The sequence below is a fragment of the Haemaphysalis longicornis genome, unplaced genomic scaffold, assembly GCF_048455015.1.
Source record: "Haemaphysalis longicornis isolate Haplotype H1 unplaced genomic scaffold, Haemaphysalis longicornis Haplotype H1 scaffold_12, whole genome shotgun sequence".
Lineage (NCBI taxonomy): Eukaryota > Metazoa > Arthropoda > Arachnida > Ixodida > Ixodidae > Haemaphysalis > Haemaphysalis longicornis.
This window is the reverse complement of record NW_027526225.1, coordinates 84223011-84244520: the sequence shown is the minus strand read 5'-3', so window position 1 is coordinate 84244520 and position 21510 is coordinate 84223011. Positions and strand designations below refer to the sequence as shown.

Below are 21510 nucleotides of genomic sequence, written 5' to 3'. Positions count from 1 at the left end.
AACAAATGAAACGCGGACGCGGAAATATGAACGGGAACACAAATAGCGCAATTTCTTCGTACGCAAGTCAAATTGTCGCATCGCCTTATAACAGCAGCAAAGTTTGTAAACGTAATTTTCCAAATATACCACAACCGTGAAATCATGTGATCTCCGCAAACGAAATTCTTCGATTTTGCGCGTTCTGGTTCATATTTACGCGTTCGCTTTTCATTTGTGCCTGACTGTACGCATTGCGAAGACCGCAGTTAGGTGATACAGCACGCCTGCTGTTAAACGCTCCACATGACCGAAACCTTTAAATGCCCTTTTTAGCGTTATGTACCTACTTGCGTGGCAGTACTGCACCACTGAGAAACTGTGAAATGCCCTCGATTCTCCCAGCTGCCTTTGAATCACTCCACCATAAGAACAGAGCAGCCGGTGGCTCAGTGGCTAAGGCGTTGCGCTGCTGAGCACGAGGTCGCGGGTTCGATTCCCGGCCGCGGCGGCCGCTTTTCTGATGGAGGCGAAAAGCAAAAACGCCCGTGTGTACGAGATTTCGGCGCACGTTAAAGATCCCCAGGTGGTCAAAATTAATCCGGAGCCCTCCACTACGGCGCGCCTCATCGCCTTCGTTGCGTCGGCGCGTTAAACCCCACAATCAATCAAGAACAGAGCAGCCGCGGTGGCTTGACATCGAGGCGGCAACTGCTGAGAACCCAAACAGGCGTCTTAGCCGTTATTCTAGCACGCTTTTGGGGTTTTACCACTTGGGCTCCCATGATGCGAGTTGTGGCCACGAAGGACGGGAAGACAAGGTGCACTGGCGTCGATACACAGCCTACCACATCAGTAGAAACGCGTAACGACCGAACATTTAATGCCGCTTGGGTCAGAATATTGAGTGCCAATTACTCCCTACCCCACGTGGCCTAAACACGTTGCTATCCACTTGGACGCTGAGAAGCTCGGAGCAATTTTTGTCGACGCACACACTGGAGACAAAAGTCACATCAAGTTGAGCGTTATGTGCGACCCAGAGCGCCGAGGCGGCTGCATGCCCCGCAGAGGTGGTGGCGGCCGGGGTCCGAACGGTCCTGGCGGTCCGCGCGACCCAAATCGTGGCGGTGGTGCCATCAAAAAGGGCTGCCCGAAGGGTCCATAAAGTCCGGGTTGCACGGGAGGCGGTGCAGCGAGTGCGCCCTGCGGCCCGAAGGGGCCAGGGTGCGCGTACATGGCTTGCACGCAGGGCGGCGCCTCTTCCACGGGTCGACTGCCGCTGACGCTCCGGCGACCACCCCTGGCCAGTCTTCCTGGCAGGCCAATCCTGATGCGCATGCCGTCGTCGGCCGCCGCCTGGTCGTCTGTGGCGGCGCCCTGGTCTCCGGTGAGCGCAAGAGCAGTCTTCGACAGCCTCGGCGTGCCCAGAGCTCCAGGAGGCGAGGGGGGCTTGGACGGGCCGCTCATGAAGCGCGCCAGCTGCTTCCGCATCTTGCGCTGCACGCTTTCCCAAACGGCCATCTCTTCCTTGTACTTGTCGTATTCGCGGTAGTACTGTTCCCAGGCGGCCCGCATTACTCTTTCACCTGACGTCGCCGCAGCGAGAAGTTTGGATGAAGCCCTACCGGCCTTCGCGCGCTTTTTGATTTCCGTAGTCTTTTTGATCCCTTCTTGTGCACGCGGACTGCTCTTCTGGTTGGTCACTAGAACGTCAACGCTGGAGGAGTGTGAGCCGCTCCGCACTCCGTCTTCTATTTGAACCTTCAACCCCTGAGGTGGGGAGGGTGGGCCGGAAGGTGAAGCCGATCCGCCCCCTGACGACTGGCGAGATGAATGCCTGGAGTTCGACAGCCTCGTCGAAGCGCGCGACGGTGAACCAGAGGCCGGTGGCGAAGGCGACGCCGCTTCGGAGGAGGACGGTGCACGAGCCCTTGTTTCGCGCTGGCGTGGCGACTGTGGAGCGACTTTCTTCGATTTGGGGCGAGATCTCATCTCGCACAGTCGTCTTTCTCTGCGCTTCTTCTTGCTTCCGTCACCTGCTTTGTCCCCAGTATAAATGTGAACCGTGGACGACTTCCGCGTCGCCCTCAGAGGCGGACCCCCCTCCGAGCTCCTGTCCTTCATCCGCCCCACACACACCTTGCAGGACCCGTATTCGTCTTCGTAATGGAACTCCGTCGAGTCGGAACGTTCCGGGAAGTGCGCGCACTGTCCCATGACGTGCGCTATCGCCGGGTACCGATAGCGGCCGCTGCGGTCCACCGCGGCCCTCGCTTCGTCATCGCGGTACGAGTATGAGCCGCTGGTCTCGGTGCAACGGGCGATCACTCGAATCCCCGGCGGCGCATCGATGGGCAGCTCGTCGTCGTCCTCGAGCTCCTCGTCCAGTAGAATGCCCGCTTGGGCGCCGTACGGCAGGCCCCGGCAGCGAGGCACTAGCCGGATGACCTGCTGCTTGTGTGGGTTGACGCCCATTTCGTCGAGAGGGGTGTGACCCCTGCACTGGCTGACGACCCTCACCTGGGCGTCTCTTTCGCCGTCCAGAGACCCGCCGCTGAAGCTGGCCCCGTACGGTGACGAAACGGCCATGCGTGCCATTCCAGGCGGGAACCGGTGATCGTCCTCACTGCCGTAGTAGCTGGACGTGTTGCTGGGACTCCTGAATCGCACCGCGAGCTCCTGGCATGGTCCATCTGATTGGTTAATGCGAATGCGCGGACCTCCGGCCATGGGGCTGCTCATGACTCTGCGACCTCTCGGAAGACTTGGCAGTGCGAGGACTTACGGTCTTCGACGGACGCCAATCATGACTCGGTCCCTCAGAACCGGAGGAGCTTCGAGAGTGCTGTCTTGAGGGTTGAATTTTGTCCTCCTCTTTGTCTTCTTCCGTTGCCCAGCTGCGGCTACTGCAAAGCCTCTTATGGCCGAAGACCCAGCTGTCGTAGGAGCAGATAGAGAACTGGCTAAATGGTGGACAATTATATGCGAGAGAAAGGAATCAGATGACACACGATAAAGGCGGTTAAGTTTTCATGGGAGGTGCCTTAATCAGCAGTGCACATCTTCGTGTTTTTGATGATGATGAATAGCCCATAATCACGAGCTGGGACGATCGGGCGGGATGACATTGAGCGCCCTTCACGATGCTGATGATTGTATTTCCTTGCTCTATTGTTCCGATGATTGCATTCTTTTACGATGGCAAAGTTTATTTCCTAACAGCACGTTGTGTCGAAGTTTTCGCAAATCTTTTGAAAAAAGAATGTTTGATTCTTTCTCGGTACGCAACTCTGAAGCCTGACAGTGTGCTTCGTGTTTAGTGTGGACATACAGGGCTTGTTCTGTTCGTCGTACCACGAGCACAAAATGAGTTGCGCGAGACACTATAATCGGGGACAATTATGAAGTTATTCCCGAAACCAACGCTGGAATTCCCGTTGAAAGTTTTCTTAAGCTATTATGACTTCTTTTATTCTCCATGATTGTTTCGTTTGGGTCGACTCTCCATGTACAAAGTTCAGGGATGTGTATGGGTTCTGGAGGGGCACCAGCACTAAGCATTATTGTGCTTGGGAAAGATGCCTGAGCCTCGGAACAAGCCCTCGAGCGTCTTGAGCGGCATGTCTTCAGATATGGGAGTGCCTATGTGGTGTCTCTTTTTTTAGGGGCGAATCACTTTAAGGCCGAGGCTTGTCCGGCGGCCGTCGTCCGTGCTAACGGCATAGCACCGTGTAAATCGAAACATCTGCGAAAAAAAGGTTCCCAGAAGGTTCACAAGAGCAAAATAAAAGGTTCACAAGGGGTTAACAAGAGAGAGAGATAGAGATAGAGAGCCGCACAACATCGTGTAAATCGAAACATCTGTGAACAAAAGGTTCACAAAAGGTTATAGAGGCAAAGAGAAAGAGAGTGCTCCTAAAGAGCCGTGCTCCGCATGCGCTCGGAGCATTTGATTGGATTGGATTGAATTAGATTTGGATTGGATTGGATTAAAATGGATTGTATTGGTTTGTAAATCGTTTTAGCAGCACTACGCACTCTCACGGGTGATTTGCGGTAAGAACGATCCGCGGTGCTTCGCCCACTCGTCATGATTCACTTCGTGGAGATGCGTAAAATTTTTTAAGTAAAGCTTTACTAGTTTCGTCCAGTGATTTCGTGATTTCTGGAGGATGCGTAAGGTGACCTTTTGACGGGAGACACACCGCCGGCGACACACCCCTCGAAGCGCATCCGTGATTCGCGGGGCCCGTTGTCGGGGCTGCGCACAACGTTATGTTTTCAGTGGTTCTGCGCCGAACGAGCAGCGGTCGCCGACGCTGCTGCGGCCGAAGCAGCAGAGCACCCCCGCAGCCTACTATGCGTGTGGCGCTGGGTCGTCTCGGGCAACGTGAATCGTCTCGCGCACGGCGCAGAGAAACGGTGCGTTCTCAGTGAATGAACGCCGCGTTCGCTGCATTCTCTCCGGCGAACGCTGCGTTCGCCCGACCTCCTTCTGTGAGCGTTGCACGGAACTGAACGGCTTTGAGACGTGGTCGGCAATGTATTAAATCAAAGGTTAACTACGCGAAACCAAGACTCAACCATACTAAGCCAAGCTTTGGCTTTGCATATCCAAACTTAGCTGAGCTAAGCCGCAGCCATTTTTTTTTGATCGGACGCATTTTAACCGGTTAGGGACCGACGTTTTGAAGCTACTTAGTCAAGAGGGCAGAGATGTAATCCTTACGTCTGAAGTTCCCAAAAATAATGCATTTCAATTCCTCGACCTTTACAATTACGAAAGCATCATGTTTGTCTGTCTGTCATCTTTCCACCCGGTCTGCTAATTGCCCTTTTTCGCTATCATTCTGCCCATTCAAACATGGTCAAGAACAGGTTTACCACGTCGTGTCTCGGCTAAGCGCTAATAAGCTTTACCATCTGTTCCTCAATAAAGTTGAGGTAAGAGCGAAAGCTTTGTCAAACCCTTTTGTAAAGTGCCTCCGATCGATCGTCAAACTTTTAAAGACCCAAATCGGAAACGAAGAACGAACCCATGCGATGTTTTTTCGCGCATTAGGTAAACGCATATATCAACGACCTAAATGTATACCGATACGTGGTTTGTGAGATAAACGTATACTTTGGTACTCCTTCCTCATTATTGATGCGTGTATTATCCTGAACCATTCCCTTTTCGCGATTTTTAAGTAACCGTTTAGACACAATGGAAGCCAGGTTTCATGCATGCGACGTGTGTGCAGAGATCGTACCGTATCTTCTCGGTCGACCAGCCGGTCTATCGGGGTATTGATTAGTTTTTTTGACGGGACGCCAATGGTCCCACTGAGAAAGCTTTCGCTTTAAACGGTTATGTGCCGATGTCCTGCGCGAAAGTTCTTTTTTGCCAAGTTGAAAGAATGAAAGTGGCTGGTTTTTGCGCATGGATCTTGCTTCGTGCCGCCACAGCGATTGTTACAGCGATTGAAGCGAAAACAGGTTGCTGATGCAGCGAAGCTTTCAGGTGGCTTTGAGGCTTAACGATGTCAACCGGTGGCCGTCGCTTAAAATGCGTTGAGTACAACTAGCCCTTTCAACAGCTGATCTGTAGAAGCTTGAGTTTTGTCCGTGCGGATCAAAGCTTGAGTTCTCAGATCATTACCGAAAATGGGTGTGGCTTAGCTACGCTAACCTTGGATATGCAAAGCAAAAGCTTGGCTTAGTCTGGTTGGGTCTTGGTTTCGCTTGGTTAACCTTTGATTTAGCTATATATTGCCGACCATGTCTCAAAGCCGTTCGGTTCCGTGCAATGCTCACAGCAGGAGGCCGGGTGAACGCGGCGTTCGCCGGGGCGAACCCGGCGTTCATTCATGGCGAACGCACCGTTCCTCTTCGCCGTGCGCGAGACGAGTAACGTTGCCTAAAACGACCCAGCGCCGCCTGCATGGGAGGCTGTGGGGGTGGTTGGCTGCATCGGGCGCAGCGGCGGTGGCGACCACTGTCGACCACCGCAGGCGCCAACAGCGGACCAGGCGAATCACGCAATGCGCTTCGAGGGGTGTGTCGCCGGGGTGGGTGTCTCCGGTAAAAAGGCCATTTCCGCATCCTCCACGAAATCGCTGGACGAAAGTTGTAAAGCTTCGCTTTAAAACTATCTTCAGCAGCGGAGTGGTGGGGGGTAAAATGGTAGATCAAGAAGTCTGAGGGAAGGTGGCACGAAAGCATGGAGCCGACGAGCAGGTGTTGGGAGGGCGCGTCTCAAGAACAAAATGTGGTTAGGGGGTTCCGGAAATCCAACCCTGAACCTTTACACCGTGAAACCGTCAACCTAACCACTGGGCCACCCCAAAGGCACGAGGGGCACGGGGTAGCAGCGGCGCGGAACAATAAAATGAGCTGCCAATTGGAAAGAAAAAAAAGTTGTGTTGGCACACAGTGCGCAACGCCTACAAGGAAAAAATAATGCCAGATAGGAATTTACGCAAATATTACAGCCAAATATATTATTGAAGCGGAAAAAATAAATAAACCTAACCACGAATTTAGGCGCCCATAGCGTGTAAAAGCCGTTCCATCGGCGCCTTCCCGGGCCACCATACCAGACGATAAGGCAAATTCACGCATGGCCTTGGGAGGTTGGAAACAAATTATCCAAAGTGAAAAAAGCGATAACCTAACCCCCCCCCCTAATTAACCCCAACTTAAAACAGAAGTCCGTCGCCTCATAAAACAAAAAAAGCAAAACCAGGAAAAAAAAACCGCGCCCCGTAGTTGGAATTGAACCTGGGTTTCTGGCTTTATAAACCAGTGTCTACCTCCTTTTTTCTTCATTGCATAGGAGAATACGCTCAAACATGACAGTATGAGAACACCACATAGTCAAATAAGCAAGAAAATACGCGAAGGTTAGGCAAAACACAAATGCATCAGAATTCACGCAACAGCACACAAGCGTTCAAAAGAGGGAACCAGTCAGGTGGTTGGTCGAAAGAATTATAAACGTTATGTACAAATGCCACAGTTTTTCGGAAATAGGACTGTTGATCTGGGTGGTTCAATCAAGGTGGCTCAATTATTGATCTAATTGAGTTGGCTCAATTATTAATCTAGGTGGCCCAATCGGATGGACACGTGAAAATGCATGTCTATCACATAAGCGACATATCGCCACGGACTGCACAAACGATTCAAGACAAGCACCTGTGTGCGATTGAGCTATCCTTGCATTTTTATTGCATGGCATAATACGCTCAAACATGACAGTAGGAGAACACTACATAGTCGAGCAAACAGGAGAATACACTGCATTTAGGAAAAGCCCAAATGCACCAACAATCATGCAAACACACACAAGCCTTCACAAGAAGGAGCGACTCAGGTGGTTGGTAGAATTATGCACAATATATACATATGCACATCATATCTATATCTTTTCTGAGCGTTCGCTGCAAAATGTCACAGAAAAAGGCAGCATCTCTGCAATCTACGAAACAGCGATCAATTGTCTCTGGTCGAGAACAGAGGCGGCGATATGTCGACCAAGCTATAAAAACACCCCGGTCTTTCATCCACGTTTTAACAGAGTGTGTAGCACTGTGTAATTTAAATGTGTCTTGGTGTCTTGGCTGTCTTGGTGTCTTGGCTGTCTGTGGAAACAGACCGAAGTCCGCGGAGTTTTCTAAAAGGAGTGGTTAACACGTTTAGCTTCTTACAGGCTCGGTGTAATATTTGATGCTTCGCGCGAGTATATTTCCGATGCCCTGGTTTCTGGTATCTGGGAGTAGCAATCGAGAAAACGCTATAGCTGCGGTGTATTTGGCTATCGTCATACTTTTCCGTTTTTAAAAAAAATTTAGGGAAGCTTGCTCTCCCACCCAAGATTTGACTGGCGAAGCGGTAGTTGAGTTTTAGTATCCTTGTGGTGTCGTGGTTGACGTCGGCGGCATGGCATCTGTATAACCTCACGTTGAGCAAGGTCACACTGAGCTCGTCGTTTTGGTCGACGTTTTCGTACTCCACTCTGCAAGCGCGACTTATCGCCTCTAGCGGATGCTTTGCACGCCGAGCCTCTCGAAGCAGACTCTGGCCCCTTCCCCCTCGGCCGTGCGAACTATCCGAGGCCGGTCCATGTGGAATCAATGATCCCCTACGGCAGCTTCGGCAACAGCTATCCACCACACTTTGCTGACTCGACGACCACCCCTTTGCAGCACAGACAATTTTGTGTCATAGGCGTTGTCCGTCACCGGCCGAAAAGGCTACAAAAGCCTTACTCCGCTTTAGATGCGGCGCATCTCTTGCTCTGAGGCATGTCCCTCCTGCGTCGTCGTCGTCGGCGGTGGCGGCGGCGGCGTCCGTCCGCAGCCCTCCTCTGTTCGCCTCTCCCACAGCTGTGTGCAGCACTCACTCCGGCGCATTAGCATAACGACAGCTGGCGCGCTTGGTTGGCGTGCCCTTCGCTGCGTGCGCGCATGCGCGACTCTCCTCCGCGGTCTCCTCTCCTTCTACCCAATGGAAACGCCAATTGAACCCCCAGATGCGCCGCATCACACCAGGGTTCCCTCGCGGGGAGATGGAGGCAATTTTTGAAGGACACGGGCCTGTCTGAACGATTGTAGGGACATTACTACAGTGCAGTGCCCTTAGTTTGCAAATTTTATGAGTGTACCGCCTTAGTTTTGTGCAGTTTCTGGTTTTGTGTGCGTCCTTTGTACCGCCTTTGTAGTTGCCTGGTCACGCCTTGCGTTTTTCCTAATTTTCTTTCTCTCATTTTGTCCTTTATTATATACCGCTGTCCTTTCTTCCCCTTTCATCTCCCGTATCCCCTCCTCCCTGAGTAGGGTAGCCAACCGGACAGTATCCTGGTTCACCTCCCCGCCTTTCCTGTACTGTTCCTTCCTTCCTTCCTTCGGCATTTAAGTCGCGGTTTTTCTGCGGACGACGACACGAGGACGAACGAACGAGGGGCGTACGCTGAGACGTGTTTTTCTCGTTCCGAGCAAGTGTTGCCGCGATACAGCGAACGTTGGAGGTTTTTTTTGTGGCCAATGTTGGCTAAGTGGGTATGCATGGCTTGAAAAACGTGCGCTGGAGGCACGCGGTGAACGCTGGAGTTCTTTTTTCTTTTTTGAGGGGGGGAGGGGGGGAGAGGGGGAGGGCTAATATTGGCCAATCTGTCTAAGTGGGCATGACATGCTTAGCTTGAACGTGTTCTCTAGGGAGGCGTGCACGAACTCTCGGCATTTTTCTTGGTATTTTTATCGGCGGACATCTTACACAAACGATTTGTTCAACAGCTTCGCTGTAAAAAAAACACAAGATCTGTCCATCGACGACGCTCACCGTGAGTTCGTGGGTGGCGTTACTCAATGTGACTTCACACCCATCTCTTATTTGAAAGCAGATGGATTGCAAAAACGAGGAGGTTTGAACCACGCCAAAAAAAAAAATCGTAAAATGTACCCCCCGCCCAAGTTCTGTAGCCGGCAATTGAGCGGCATTTCTCGCCGAAGAATTCTATAATAAAATTCCTGTGTTCGTGCCGACAGCTCGTTGCTTCCGGCTCGTTTATCAACGTCAGCCGAAAGCTGCCTAATCTTGTGGCGCTTTTCGAAGCTGGCGTAGGGGAAAGCCTTGATGTTAATTCGCCTCTAATCTATCAAGCCCCGTTTTTTAATGCGGGGCATGTACTTGATGACAAAAAAAAAAGAAAAAGAAAGGAAAGGGGCTCATCCGTAGGTCACCGACCTCTGTATATGGTGAGAGTCGGTGACTTGACTGAATTTACAAAAACGCATTTCTGTGTCCAATAACTTCAGCATGTCCCCTTTCGCGTAAGGAGAAAAGCGATTCGCCGAGTGGCGCCTTCTGAACGAAATTTGAGTCGCCATCCTAGGCCTGAGAAAAGCGATTCGCCGAGTGGCGCCTTCTGAACGAAATTTGAGTCGCCATCCTAGGCATGAGAAACTAGATGTCCAGCGAAGATGCTGCAAGACCTGCACGTCTTCTGACGGAGCTGTGCAACCTTTTATTACTTAACGGTAATTGCACTGATAATGGCTTTGTGTTGGCTGCGGTAGACAGGGATTGGTTCGGCAACAACATCCTGCCACACTGGTCTCTCGCGCTGAGCTTGAGCGAGGACTTTCAGCTTCCTCTGTGGCTTGGTGGCCACGCCATCCTGTTGAGAACGCAGTTAATCAAATCTGACAGCACACCGCAGTGGATCGTGTTGCCGTTTCTTTCGCCTCTGCCGCTTCTTGTATTCGCGCGGCTTTGCGGGAGTCCTGAGCTTGCGTATCCTGCCTGCCCATTACTGCACGAGCACACGGCTTCGTCCAAAAAAGGCTCAGCCGCCTGGCCACGTCGGGGTGCGGGGGTTACGGCCTTATGGGAAGACCATAGGTGATGGCTTAGCATGTCAATAAGATATTAAAGACGATAGACTTTCTTGGGCTACTTAAACCCAGATATTTTGGTCTGTCTGTCTGTCTGTCTGTCTGTCTGTCTGTCTGTCTGTCTGTCTGTCTGTCTGTCTGTTACTCGATTCAGCCACCCGGCCAAAGTAATTTTGACACTGCGCAATAGTCTTATATACTCACAGCCAAATGTAAACGTCTAAGCCCGGTTTATATGTTCATACTTGTCAACTTTGTTGAACAAGAACAAGACATTACGCAAATATAAGAAGTACACAAAGGATATTTAGATTGTTCCTTTATTTAAAAATTCATGGATGCTTGGTTTTTCGATAGCAAATGATATTCTACATCTACTGCAGAAAACCACCGACTGCTGTTGCCCGCACCACCTCCTGGCGGCATATGAGAAATCACGCGGCAACAGCAACGAAAGGTTCCACTAGCTTGGTTCCACGTTCTGCTTGGAAGGCACGTGGAGCACGGCCACGCGGTTCTATAAACCTTGAAGTCGGCTGCCTCGATTCACGCGCGTCTCCACCGTACTGCAGCGCTGGCATCGAGGAACCCAGCGTGTAGCAGTGGAACGCGGTAAATTCAAATCGCCTTGAGCAAACCTTTAGTATGTTTACCTTGGGATGAGCGTGACGTAACCAGAACAGCATGAGAGGTGAGCGGGAAAGCAAAGGGGGGCATTTCCTTGGGAAATGTGTACAAAGACTATCGTCTTTTGACGACATTTGCAACGAAAGGAGCAGATACGCGGCCAATTTTTATGCGTCTTGTTAGGTCTGCTTTCGTCACTATGTAGCGGCTATGTCTACGAGGTAGCTGTCCCGGCCGAAATAGATGGAACGCGCTTCACTTCTCTCGTTTCGCTTGAGAACTTGAAATTCGCTCCATTTGTTCATGCTAAGACAGCTGTGCTTCATTGTAAGGAAGTGGGGGGACTAGTGCCGGCGAGTGACATCAGTACATATTTACACAAGTACGAGCCCACAATGTAGACATATTGAGCACAAGGTCGCGGGTTCGATTCCCGGCCGCGGCGGCCGCTTTTCTGATGTTGGCGAAAAGCAAAAACGCCCGTGATTGCGAGATTTCGGCGCACGTTAAAGATCCCCACGTGGTCAAAACTAATCCGGAGCCATACGGTGCGCTTCATCGCCTGCGTGTCCTCGGCGCGTTAAACATTACAATCAATCAATCAATCAATCAATCAATCAATCAATCAATCAATCAATCAATCAATCAATCAATCAATCAATCAATCAATCAATCAATCAATCAATCAATCAATCAATCAATCAATCAATCAATCAATCAATCAATCAATCAATCAATGTAGACATGTTAGTTTGTGGTAAGGAGAGCGCGCTTCCCGGTTCTTTTTTGCCGTAGCGGTACACATGCTAATAGCACCCGGACAACTTGACTGAGCGGGCAATTTGCCGCTGCGAGAGCTGTAGCACGCTGTCTGTTACGAAATCACGAACGAGAACACCACACCATGTAAGCTGCTCGTCTTCGCAGGTACGTGCATAAAACCTTGCTGATATTTTCAAACAATTTGTTATTTGAAATTTCTGCATAATAAGAGTCTTTAATGAGTTTCTCTCAGAATTTTACATTATTGCTAAATAACAGAGTGGTCTCAAGAATAGTAGCCATAATAGTCATGGCAGACTCTCAGTAAAAAGAACACGCTTTATTTTTTATTTGTTTAGCTTTAAAACAGCGTGTTCTGGTTTGCATCGTATAATTTCACGCTCTTATTTGCGTTTTTGTGGAGTTGTAGTTGAATTTACGGCCACTAAAACGTTCCAATCCAAGCCAATGATGATATTAGGGCGAGCGCACGGGATGCGGCCCATGACGACACATACGGCCTTGACGTCAGCTGCATAAACGCTAGCGCCGGTTTCCTCTCTTTTGTATATAGTAAGAAACTCTGTGAGTTACAGAAGCGAGCCCCGCCAGCCGGCTTTAGAAATGGCAGAGCGACAGAAGATTAGTGTCCCTTGCGCTTTAGCGAATTATGCCTCGCCGTCCTCCCCCATTTGTCTGGGGGTGCACTGATAGGCGATAAAATACAAACAGGAAGTAGAACCAATTGAAATGGTACAGCTTGCGGCGTGGCAGGCGTTTCATTAGTGCGAAGTTCCACGGGCTGGTTCTGATGACCTCGTGTGTCCGATGACGGGCCGTCAGCGGTGAAGTGGCCGCTGGCGTGTAATTAGCGCCGTTGATGTGAAGTCGAAGTTCGCTTTCCTTTTTTTATCTTTTGACTGCAGCAGCGACTGCCCCCTCATGGGGATAGGCTGCCGTCGAGCGTTTGCGATGCTGACAGTGTGCGGAGGAGGAGCGTCCTCATCAGCGGTTGCCAAAACTACCGTTTTTTTTTTTTTTTACTTTCTTGCCCAAGAGCTCTTTGTAGAGATTGCACGGTACTGGAAACTCGGAGAAAGTTATACAGCGAACACTGCGCTAGGTTAACGAGTAGCTCCTGAGGTCTCAGTTCTCCCCTGAGGTGATGCAGCCTCAGGGTTATTGGAGTCGCGGTGCGCCGAGCACGCTTTTCGTTGAGATTGCCAAGAATTTCACGCCTGTTGTCACTGAGGCCATCTGGCCTGCCAACTTGGGCTGCTTTTTTGTTTTGGTGAGTGAGTGAGTGAGTGAGTGAGTGAGTGAGTGAGTGAGTGAGTGAGTGAGTGAGTGAGTGAGTGAGTGAGTGAGTGAGTTAGTGAGTGAGTGAGTGAGTGAGTGAGTGAGTGAGTGAGTGAGTGAGTGAGTGAGTGAGTGAGTGAGTGAGTGAGTGAGTGAGTGAGTGAGTGAGTGAGTGAGTGAGTGAGCGTGGCACGATCCTCCGTCCTCCACTAAGAGGATGTGAATGAAGTCTCTTGCTCGGTTCCCTGAGCGCTATCCTCGCCCTGGACCAAGAGCCTTCGCTCATGCCCCAATGCCTGATAAATATAGCAGTGGGGAGCAAACACTGGGCGCATATTCATACCTGCCATCTGCGACCTACACTTCGCACTGCCACGCGTTTTTTCCTTGTTACATCGAGCACTGCTCAGCATCTTCTCACCTTTTTCAGTTTTGCCTTCCCAGGCGTAACCCCGCAAGTGCTTGCCAGAAGCCCCAGCCTCAACTTTTCTGTATACGCTTTCAAAATCACACTTAGCGCGAACTCCGTAGCCCTATGCCCAATGAGTAGACGCTGCGACAAACCATTTTCTATAAAGCCTTTTTCAAAAGCCACCAACTCCTAAGGCAGCCCTTTAAATAATGTCCAAGCGACGAAGCCCTGATCCGAACCTTTCTCTGGTACAGCGAGCAGGGGCCAGTCTCAGTCCCCTTCTCCTCCTCTTCCACGGCCTCTTCCCCTCCTCCACATCCTCCTTTTGCACTTCCTCTTTCCTACTTCCTCCACTTTATCTTCCTCTTCCTCATGTACGACCTCCTCCTCCTCCCCTCCACCACCGCGTTGTGGATTCTTCGGCGATGTCCGGCACCCTGCAATCTCGGCCGGCGCGGCCTTTCGCGTGCCGAAACCAAGCGTCTCGAAGCAGCACTTCGCACCCTGCGTTGTTTGGCACTGGGACATTGCACCATGCCGCCACGCAAAACATCTTGGAGCTGTCCATTCAAAACAAGCTTTGTGAACGGGTCGCACCCCACCCGGGGGTGAACTGGGGTCGATTGTTGAAAGCTCTTGACCCCAGGTCGGACTCTCCTCGCCACCCTATCGAGCGTTCCTGCACGCAGCCTTCCGCCCATCCCTGACGAACCTTGCTCAGTCTTGCGCACCTAGTCACTGGAAACCTACGCACCGGCATGCCTGGCAGGCGTCAACGGCTCAAACGAAACGAGCTGCGACCCACTTCATGGTCGCCTGCAGTGTCGAAACCCCTTTCACAGGTGGCCCTCCATAGCCCAGTAGGGCTAGTGGGCACCACCGCGCCTTGTGACCCTTGCACAGCCATGAAAGAATTCTCTGTAACCAAGCCGCTTTCCACGAGGAGCGCCAGGAATCCCAATCTTGGGGTTAAGGGACTATATAGCTGACACACTCAACCAAGCCAACTCGATCCATCCAGGATTATGCTGATCTGTCCACGCCAACATGGACGGCTGTGGGTGGACGAGCACACGGAGCAAACCCCAGAAATCTCGCCGGCTCGTCGTCAGCTGGTACCCGTTGGTAGAAATACTCCCTGGAGTCAACGTACTTGACAATGCAGGTGTTGGCGTCCTAAGACCTCAAACCCGTAACGCTGCAGCGTTAGGACTATGCTACGGCGCTTCGGTGCATGCCCGATTGCTGATGCTAGCAAAAGGATACCTACCCGCAGGGAGCTTGCACGTGCTTGCCGCGGAGTATTGGCCAACGCTCCCTACGCGGGAATGTAATGCTGCAGCTGCGCTCATGGCTACAAGCGCGGCGGGGGCGTGCACCAATCAAAACTCCAATCGATTACTTACAGCACTGGGAAAGTGGCTCCGATCGCCAGAAACCTGTGCCCGTTCTCTCAAACCCGCTAAAGCGCATCACACATACGGTGCAGGCCAATACCCGCGAGGGGGATGCCACAACGCCTAATAAAGCGGGAGCACATGCTGCCTTCGCGCGATTCTAGGTGGTTGGCCCAGCCAAACCATCTGATTAAAGCATCGCGCTTCGGCACATGCCTGACAGTTGCTATAGATACCCGCTGAGTTGGACTTACGAGTCCGTATTTGGGGTATTTATAAATAGGAATGCACAAATCAATCAATCAATCAATCAATCAACCAATCAATCAACAGTCACGCAAGCCCTAGGGGGATCAAACATAAGAAATCTATGCCTGTACTGCGAATCCTGTATTCGCGTACTCTGTAGCAGAGCACGGATACATATACGAGGTATTTAAGTATATAGCCCAAAGCCAGAAGGTGTATCGCACGACGCTTTATAAGCCGAGGGTACGCTGCTTTTGCTCGATATACTGCGGTTGGAACAGCCGAGCTGCCTAAGCATAGCCTTGCTGAAACCCTCCACGCACTTGTGCGTAACCCGCGTTCAGAAAGTGAAACGACGGTGGTGTGGCAGGTGAAGTCGTGAAAGACGAATGTGGGTGGAGTTGCTTCCCGGTGCACACAAGGGAGACGCCGATGACACCACAGCAGCTCCTGATGTTCGTGTCGAAGCAGCTACAGCATTTGGCTTCGGTGCTCGCGGCTCATCTCTCGCGATGACTAGCACCGCAGGGCCTACACACCTGTCTTGTGTTCTCCAGTGGAACTGTAGGGGCTTAACGGGTAAGCTCGGTGAACTGAAATACCGCATGCGCATTGGCCAATTATCTGCATGGGCCCTCCTGCTACAAGAAACAAACTGCGCTCCGCAAATATCGGAGTTCAATGTACATACGTCGCCAAGCATTCGGGACCGCCGGGGTGTACGTCCGGACATCCCCCCAGGCAAAGCAATTGTATACGTACGTTCCCACTTGCCACAAGCCCAGGTCCCTCTTCCCGCGTGGTGCACCGCTTGGCAAGAGGTGGTAGCTGTGCGAGTTCGCCTATCCCACTCAGAGGTGATTCTCGTATCTTATTACGCTCGGCCGAGCAGTGGTCATGCCAGTCGAATTCGGTTAGGCTGGCTTTCACATCTCCGCCACAACTTCCCAGGAGTCCCGATTCTGGTGTGTGGAGACTTTAATGCCCCGCATGGATCCTGGGGCTACCCGAGGAACAGCTCTAGAGGTCAGCTGGTTGAAGACACATTTAGGGGGTCGAACTTTCAACTCCTAAATGATGTTCTCAGCCCCACTCGTCGGCAAACACACCCTCGCACACCGTCTTACTCTCCGGACCTGACTTGGTGGCTTGGGCACGGTGCGCCCTCATGGCACTTGGAGCTCGACTGCTGGGCGAGTGATCACCATCCCATTTATATTAGGCTTGCTGCAGGACCGGTGCCGCGACTTCGTCGACGCTGCCGGGTCATCGATTGGGATGAGTTCAGATCACAGCTCTCCCCCCTCGAACAAGAGACTGATGACCCGATTTCTATCTTACAAAGCGCACTGCACGCATCAACGCACATCTCTTGGGTAGATGAAGCCCGACCTACGCCTGACCTTCATCTGCTCCGATTGTGGGCCGCCCGCCGTCGCGCGGAACTGACTGCGGCCCGCCAACCGTCATCTGAGAGTGCCAAGATCCACCTTAATCACCTGACAGCCCAAGCGCGAAGACATGAACGACGTCTTTCCAGGGCTCGCTGGATGGATTGGTGTGCTTCCCTCGGTCCCTCAACAAACACAGCCTCGATATGGCGCACGTTTCAGGCAATGGAACGAGGCCGCAAGCCGCAGAACCCCTTGGACAATGCTTACCTAGCATCGGGTCTCTCCTTGCAAGAATTTGCGGATGAGGCAATGAAGGCTTTTTTCCCCAATTATGACACGCCTCCTCCTTCCTTTGGGGGACCTTCACCCCTTCCCCCTGAGGCAGGCCGACCCCTTACCATGGAAGAGGCAGCTGGTCTTGTTTCCCCCTTCACCATGGCGGAATTATTGGCAGCTATCGACTCAGCAGGAACACATAAGGCACCGGGCCCCGATGGCATACAGTACGAAGTGTATAAGAACTGCACAGAGAAGTATCTCCAGGTCATACTGACCACTATAAACGAAGCTTGGGCCTCTGGATGCGTACCCACTTTCTGGAAGCACGCAGAAATCATAGGCGTCCCGAAAGCAGGAAAACCACCGGATAGACTCAGCAATCTACGGCCGATTGCTCTGACATGTACCTTATGCAAGCTGGCTGAGCGTATGCTAGCTTCAAGGCTCACATGGTGGCTTGAGGGCATGGGTTGGTACCATCCCTCTCAGATCGGCTTTCGGCCCCACATCGGCGCAGAGGACGGCCTTGAAGCGTTCTCTACTTCCGTACTCATAGGAGGACGCTCTTGTCGTATTCGTTCTGTTCTTGCCCTAGATGTGAAGAAAGCGTACGACAATGTGAGCCATCAAGCAATCCTACAAATACTGCGTTGGCTTGGGTGCCCGGCGCCTGTGGTGTCCTTTATAGAGTCGTTTTTAACACACCGCACATTTTCAATTAGAGTCTCAGGACAGGCGGTTGGCTCCTTTTCAACATGCCGCGGGGTACCACAAGGATCGGTCCTGGCACCCATACTGTTCAACCTTGCCCTTCTCCCGCTCGCTTGGACAGTAGGGGCATTGAAAGATCTAAAATGCCTCATCTATGCGGATGATATCACGCTCTGGTCGACACTTCCAGACATTGCGGATCAAGAACACGCTCTTCAGAGTACTTTAAATATGGTTGACACGTGGTGCAAACGCGTGGGACTCATGCTATCCCGAGATAAGACAGTGTTACTTATCGTCGCCAATCGAAGGGCTCGACAAAAACTGCAAAACCGACCCATTTTACTAAATCTTGATGGCGAGCCAGTGACGAAAGTTACTTGTCACCGCATCCTTGGCCTGGACGTTGCGGCCTCCGGCTCAGCTACGCCATGGCTCCGGGAAGCTCGCCGGCGCGCCCTTCAACTGCTACATCTAGTTCGCCGGATTTCCATGAAATCGGGAGGAGCTCGCACAGAGATGGCTCGGCTTCTCGTACGTGCAATCCTGCAGCCACGTATCACGTACCAGGCTCAGTTTCAGTACATGACAAGGGCGGAATGGGATCGTCTAGAGGCCATCAATAGAGAAGCCATGAGGACTATTACCTGCCTTCCTCGCTTAACGCACATCTCCACACTACAGGAAGAAGCTGGCCTTAACACGATAGATGAGTTGGTTCACCAGCGGCGACAGGCACGATCTCTTAAAGCGCAGGTGTACACATCTGTGGCTGCTTTAAGGTGGTATATGGGCCTCCAAACTAACACGCCGCCAGATCCCTCTCCAGAACCCGCTCCTTGGACCCGAATATTAATTACTGACTGCAAGCCTCTGGGTCGGTCAAGCCGTGTTGCGCCGCAACTCTCATCCAGTGCTGGCCAAGATACGTTTTACGTCGACGCCAGTATTTCAGGAAGCCTTATTACCACAGCCGTCGTAAACCCAGCCATGCAGTTTTGTCAAACCTGCCATTACTACGCCCCTCAGAGGCCCCCGTCAACACTTGCTGAGCTCAAGGCGATTTTCGACGCCTTGACGACTATAGAGTTGCTGAGGCCAGACCAATCGCAACCTGTCAACATCTTTACAGATTCAATGCAAGCAGTCCGAGACCTCCGGAAAGTACTTCATCAAGTGCCCATGTCCCAAACCATCCACGCGAAGGCTGCGGCCCTAAGTTTCAGAGTGAAGATTACTTGGGCCCAGAGGACATCGACCCCTGGACAGCAACAGGCGGATGCGGCGACCCGTATACCTCCAACGACGCATCCACTGCCCTTATTTCCAGTTGACGCAATGTCAAAGTTGGCCACCGACAAAGAAGACCTTCGGCGCTCCACACGCGCACTTATTCCACCGTGTGGATCAAACCTCCCTGGTGGGCTCACCCGCCGTGAGGAGGTGGCGCTACGAAGGATTCGCGTCGGGGCTGCTCTTACACCAGCTGTCACCCACACCTGGCCCCCGGATCGACGGGCTCCGTTTGGCCGGACATGCCCATTTTGCACCACGTCGGCATCGACCGCAGACATTCACCATCTTCTGTGGACTTGCCGTGGCCTCCAACGTTCCCGACAGCAAGTACTACATAGTGTGGGACTCAACCCAGGCCGACCTCCCGACTACAGACGCTGGCTCTTTGGGCCGTATCACCGGAGCCTTTTAGACTTTCTTAGTGAAAACTTCCTGTTTATGTACATTTAAACACACTCGCCTCCACCGTTTTATGCTGCAGAGCAAACTTTCGCAATTAAAAAAAAAAAAAAAAAAAGAAAGTGAAACGTAACAAGAGCTTCTTTTATTTCCCCGGCAATATTCGGTTGAGTCTTTCATAGAAACAGCGTAAGCAAAGCAAAGGATTATGAATCATCTGCCTTGGATTCAGTGGTGAGAACAAAGCATGTTTCGGTTAGAAAGAAGCATTCGTCATGGAACGACTCAAACGCCTCGCTGCTACCAGAATGAGTTTTTGGTTCTATAGAAGGTATACCGACCCGTTGGAGGTCCTACCTGCCTTTATGGGTTGAACAGCATACATCGTAGAAGGGATGCCGAATACATTCTCTATTTAGATCACTGCTGGTAAAATAGTTTTCTTTTCTTTTTGTCGTTCGACCCTGTAAATTCGAAACAAAGCTTAGGGCAGTCTTCTTTATTTGTTATTTATTTTTACATGTCAGCTATTCGGGAGATAAAATCCGCAAAGCATTTACGATGCTGCCAGTTTATAGCAGTTTTACCAAAGCATTGGATTTTCCGCTCTTGGAAGGCGGCCTCGGAAGCCGATTGTAGAGATTACTGCCTGAGGAATTGTTCGGGCTTTTCCGAAAGCTACAGTTCCCACAGAGTCACCGTCCCAGAAGCTGAAAACATCTGCGGAGTGGCCATACCGAGCACATATAGCTGCAGGGAACTAGAATATATCACAGCAGTTCCTCCCCACAACACACAAAAGATATTCCCCGCGCACCACGAATGGAAAGAGTCGATCTCGGCATGCAATTCGACTCGTACAAAAGGCCACTCCCTAAGCCTGTTCGGCGAATTTAATAAACCTGCCGCTTTCAGCACTGCACGGGCCTCGAAACGGGACCTTCCTCACCGGGGTTTCATTTCGCCAATCGGTTTGAGCCGCGCATTTAATTTCGTCCACACTTCCTGCGGCGGTAATTTATTCTTGTCTGCAGGACGGCCGCCTGTACGTATACCTCGGAGGAATACTCGTTGGGAGGCCAGAGGAAGCTCACCTCCCTGTATACGAGCAGCTTAAAGGAAAGAAGATTTGATTGATTGTAGGGTTTAACGCGCCGACGCAACGCAGGCGATGAGCCGCGCCGTAGTGGAGGGCTCCGGATTCATTTTGACTACCTGGGGATCTTTAACATGCACCGAAATCTCGTACACACGGGCTTTTTGCTTTTCGCCTCCATCAGAAAAGCGGCCGCCACGGCATGAAATCGAACCCGCGTCCCAGTGCTCAGCAACAGAACGGCTCAGAGCCACCGCGGCGGGTTTAAAGAAAAGAAGACCAGGTGAAGTCGGAGGGAGAGTGAGGGGGGGAGGTTATCGAGGAACGAGAAATGGTAAATATGAGAACAGATTTTCTATTGCCAGCTCACTCGTAATATTGCCAGCTTGTTGTGGTGGGCCAAATGCGATAAAACGGACAGGCCAATGGTGAGGGAGGAAACGCAATGGCTGAGCTGGGAATGGGCGCAATGAACAGAGTAAAAAAGACGCGGGAAGCGAATCTGCCCAATAATCCGCGACGCGTTGTCCCGTACTGGTCACGGAACGGAAGAACGGGGCAAATGTCTGCTGCCTTGAGTCGTCCCCGGCGTAATGTCTCTATTGAAGGGAAAAGTAGAATAAACGTTAACATTTGGCGCTTTGTGAGGCCTGAGTTGCAACGCGGGCCGACAGCGAACGATGAGAGCAGCCTCGTACTTTCGGCGGGGTCCTTCGTGGAATCGGAGGACAAATGTGCGTGCCCCTTCGATGGCACGTGTTTTAAATATGCAGCGAGGTGCAGCGTTATGCGGTCCCTGTTTCTTCAATGTCCATCCTTGTGTCTCTCTCAGGTAGGTGTTCGCACGACGGATGCGATATCGCTGATTACACGATGGCTTACGCGCTTGCTAAGCCGGAATCATGCACGCCAGGGGCTTAGATTTCCTAATTTCGACTGCTCTGTTTTTCGTAGGAGGGTGTTCCCATCTGGATAAGTATATAACGGCTTGCTAGAGCATCCAATAATTGGATTGAAAGCTGCGTCAACGCATCTACTACGGCAGAAAGCCTCGTTTCTAGTAGAAGTTCATCCTACTTGTGCTCGTGTGTGGAAAGTGCCCGGCCATATATATTTATTCTGCGTTCAGAATTTCAGTTAGTATATTAATTCTGCCAGCAGCTCCCGTAGTGACCCGGTTCTGCCACTCTATGCGTCATGAAGCATGGCTGAGCATAGAAGGGTTTAC

General features: G+C 51.6%; 2 protein-coding genes across 2 annotated transcripts in view; one reads left to right on the top strand and one right to left on the bottom strand.

The window, feature by feature from the left end:
- The window catches only part of LOC144162906 (neuromedin-U receptor 1-like), a 282304-nt gene that overhangs the window by 19128 nt on the left and 241666 nt on the right, over positions 1 to 21510 (top strand). The gene's annotated exons all lie outside the window — the stretch shown is intronic.
- LOC144162183 (uncharacterized) lies at positions 991 to 2724 on the bottom strand. The gene has a single exon (XM_077692655.1). It carries the CDS (start codon positions 2722 to 2724, stop codon positions 991 to 993), a length of 1734 nt encoding a protein of 577 aa, XP_077548781.1.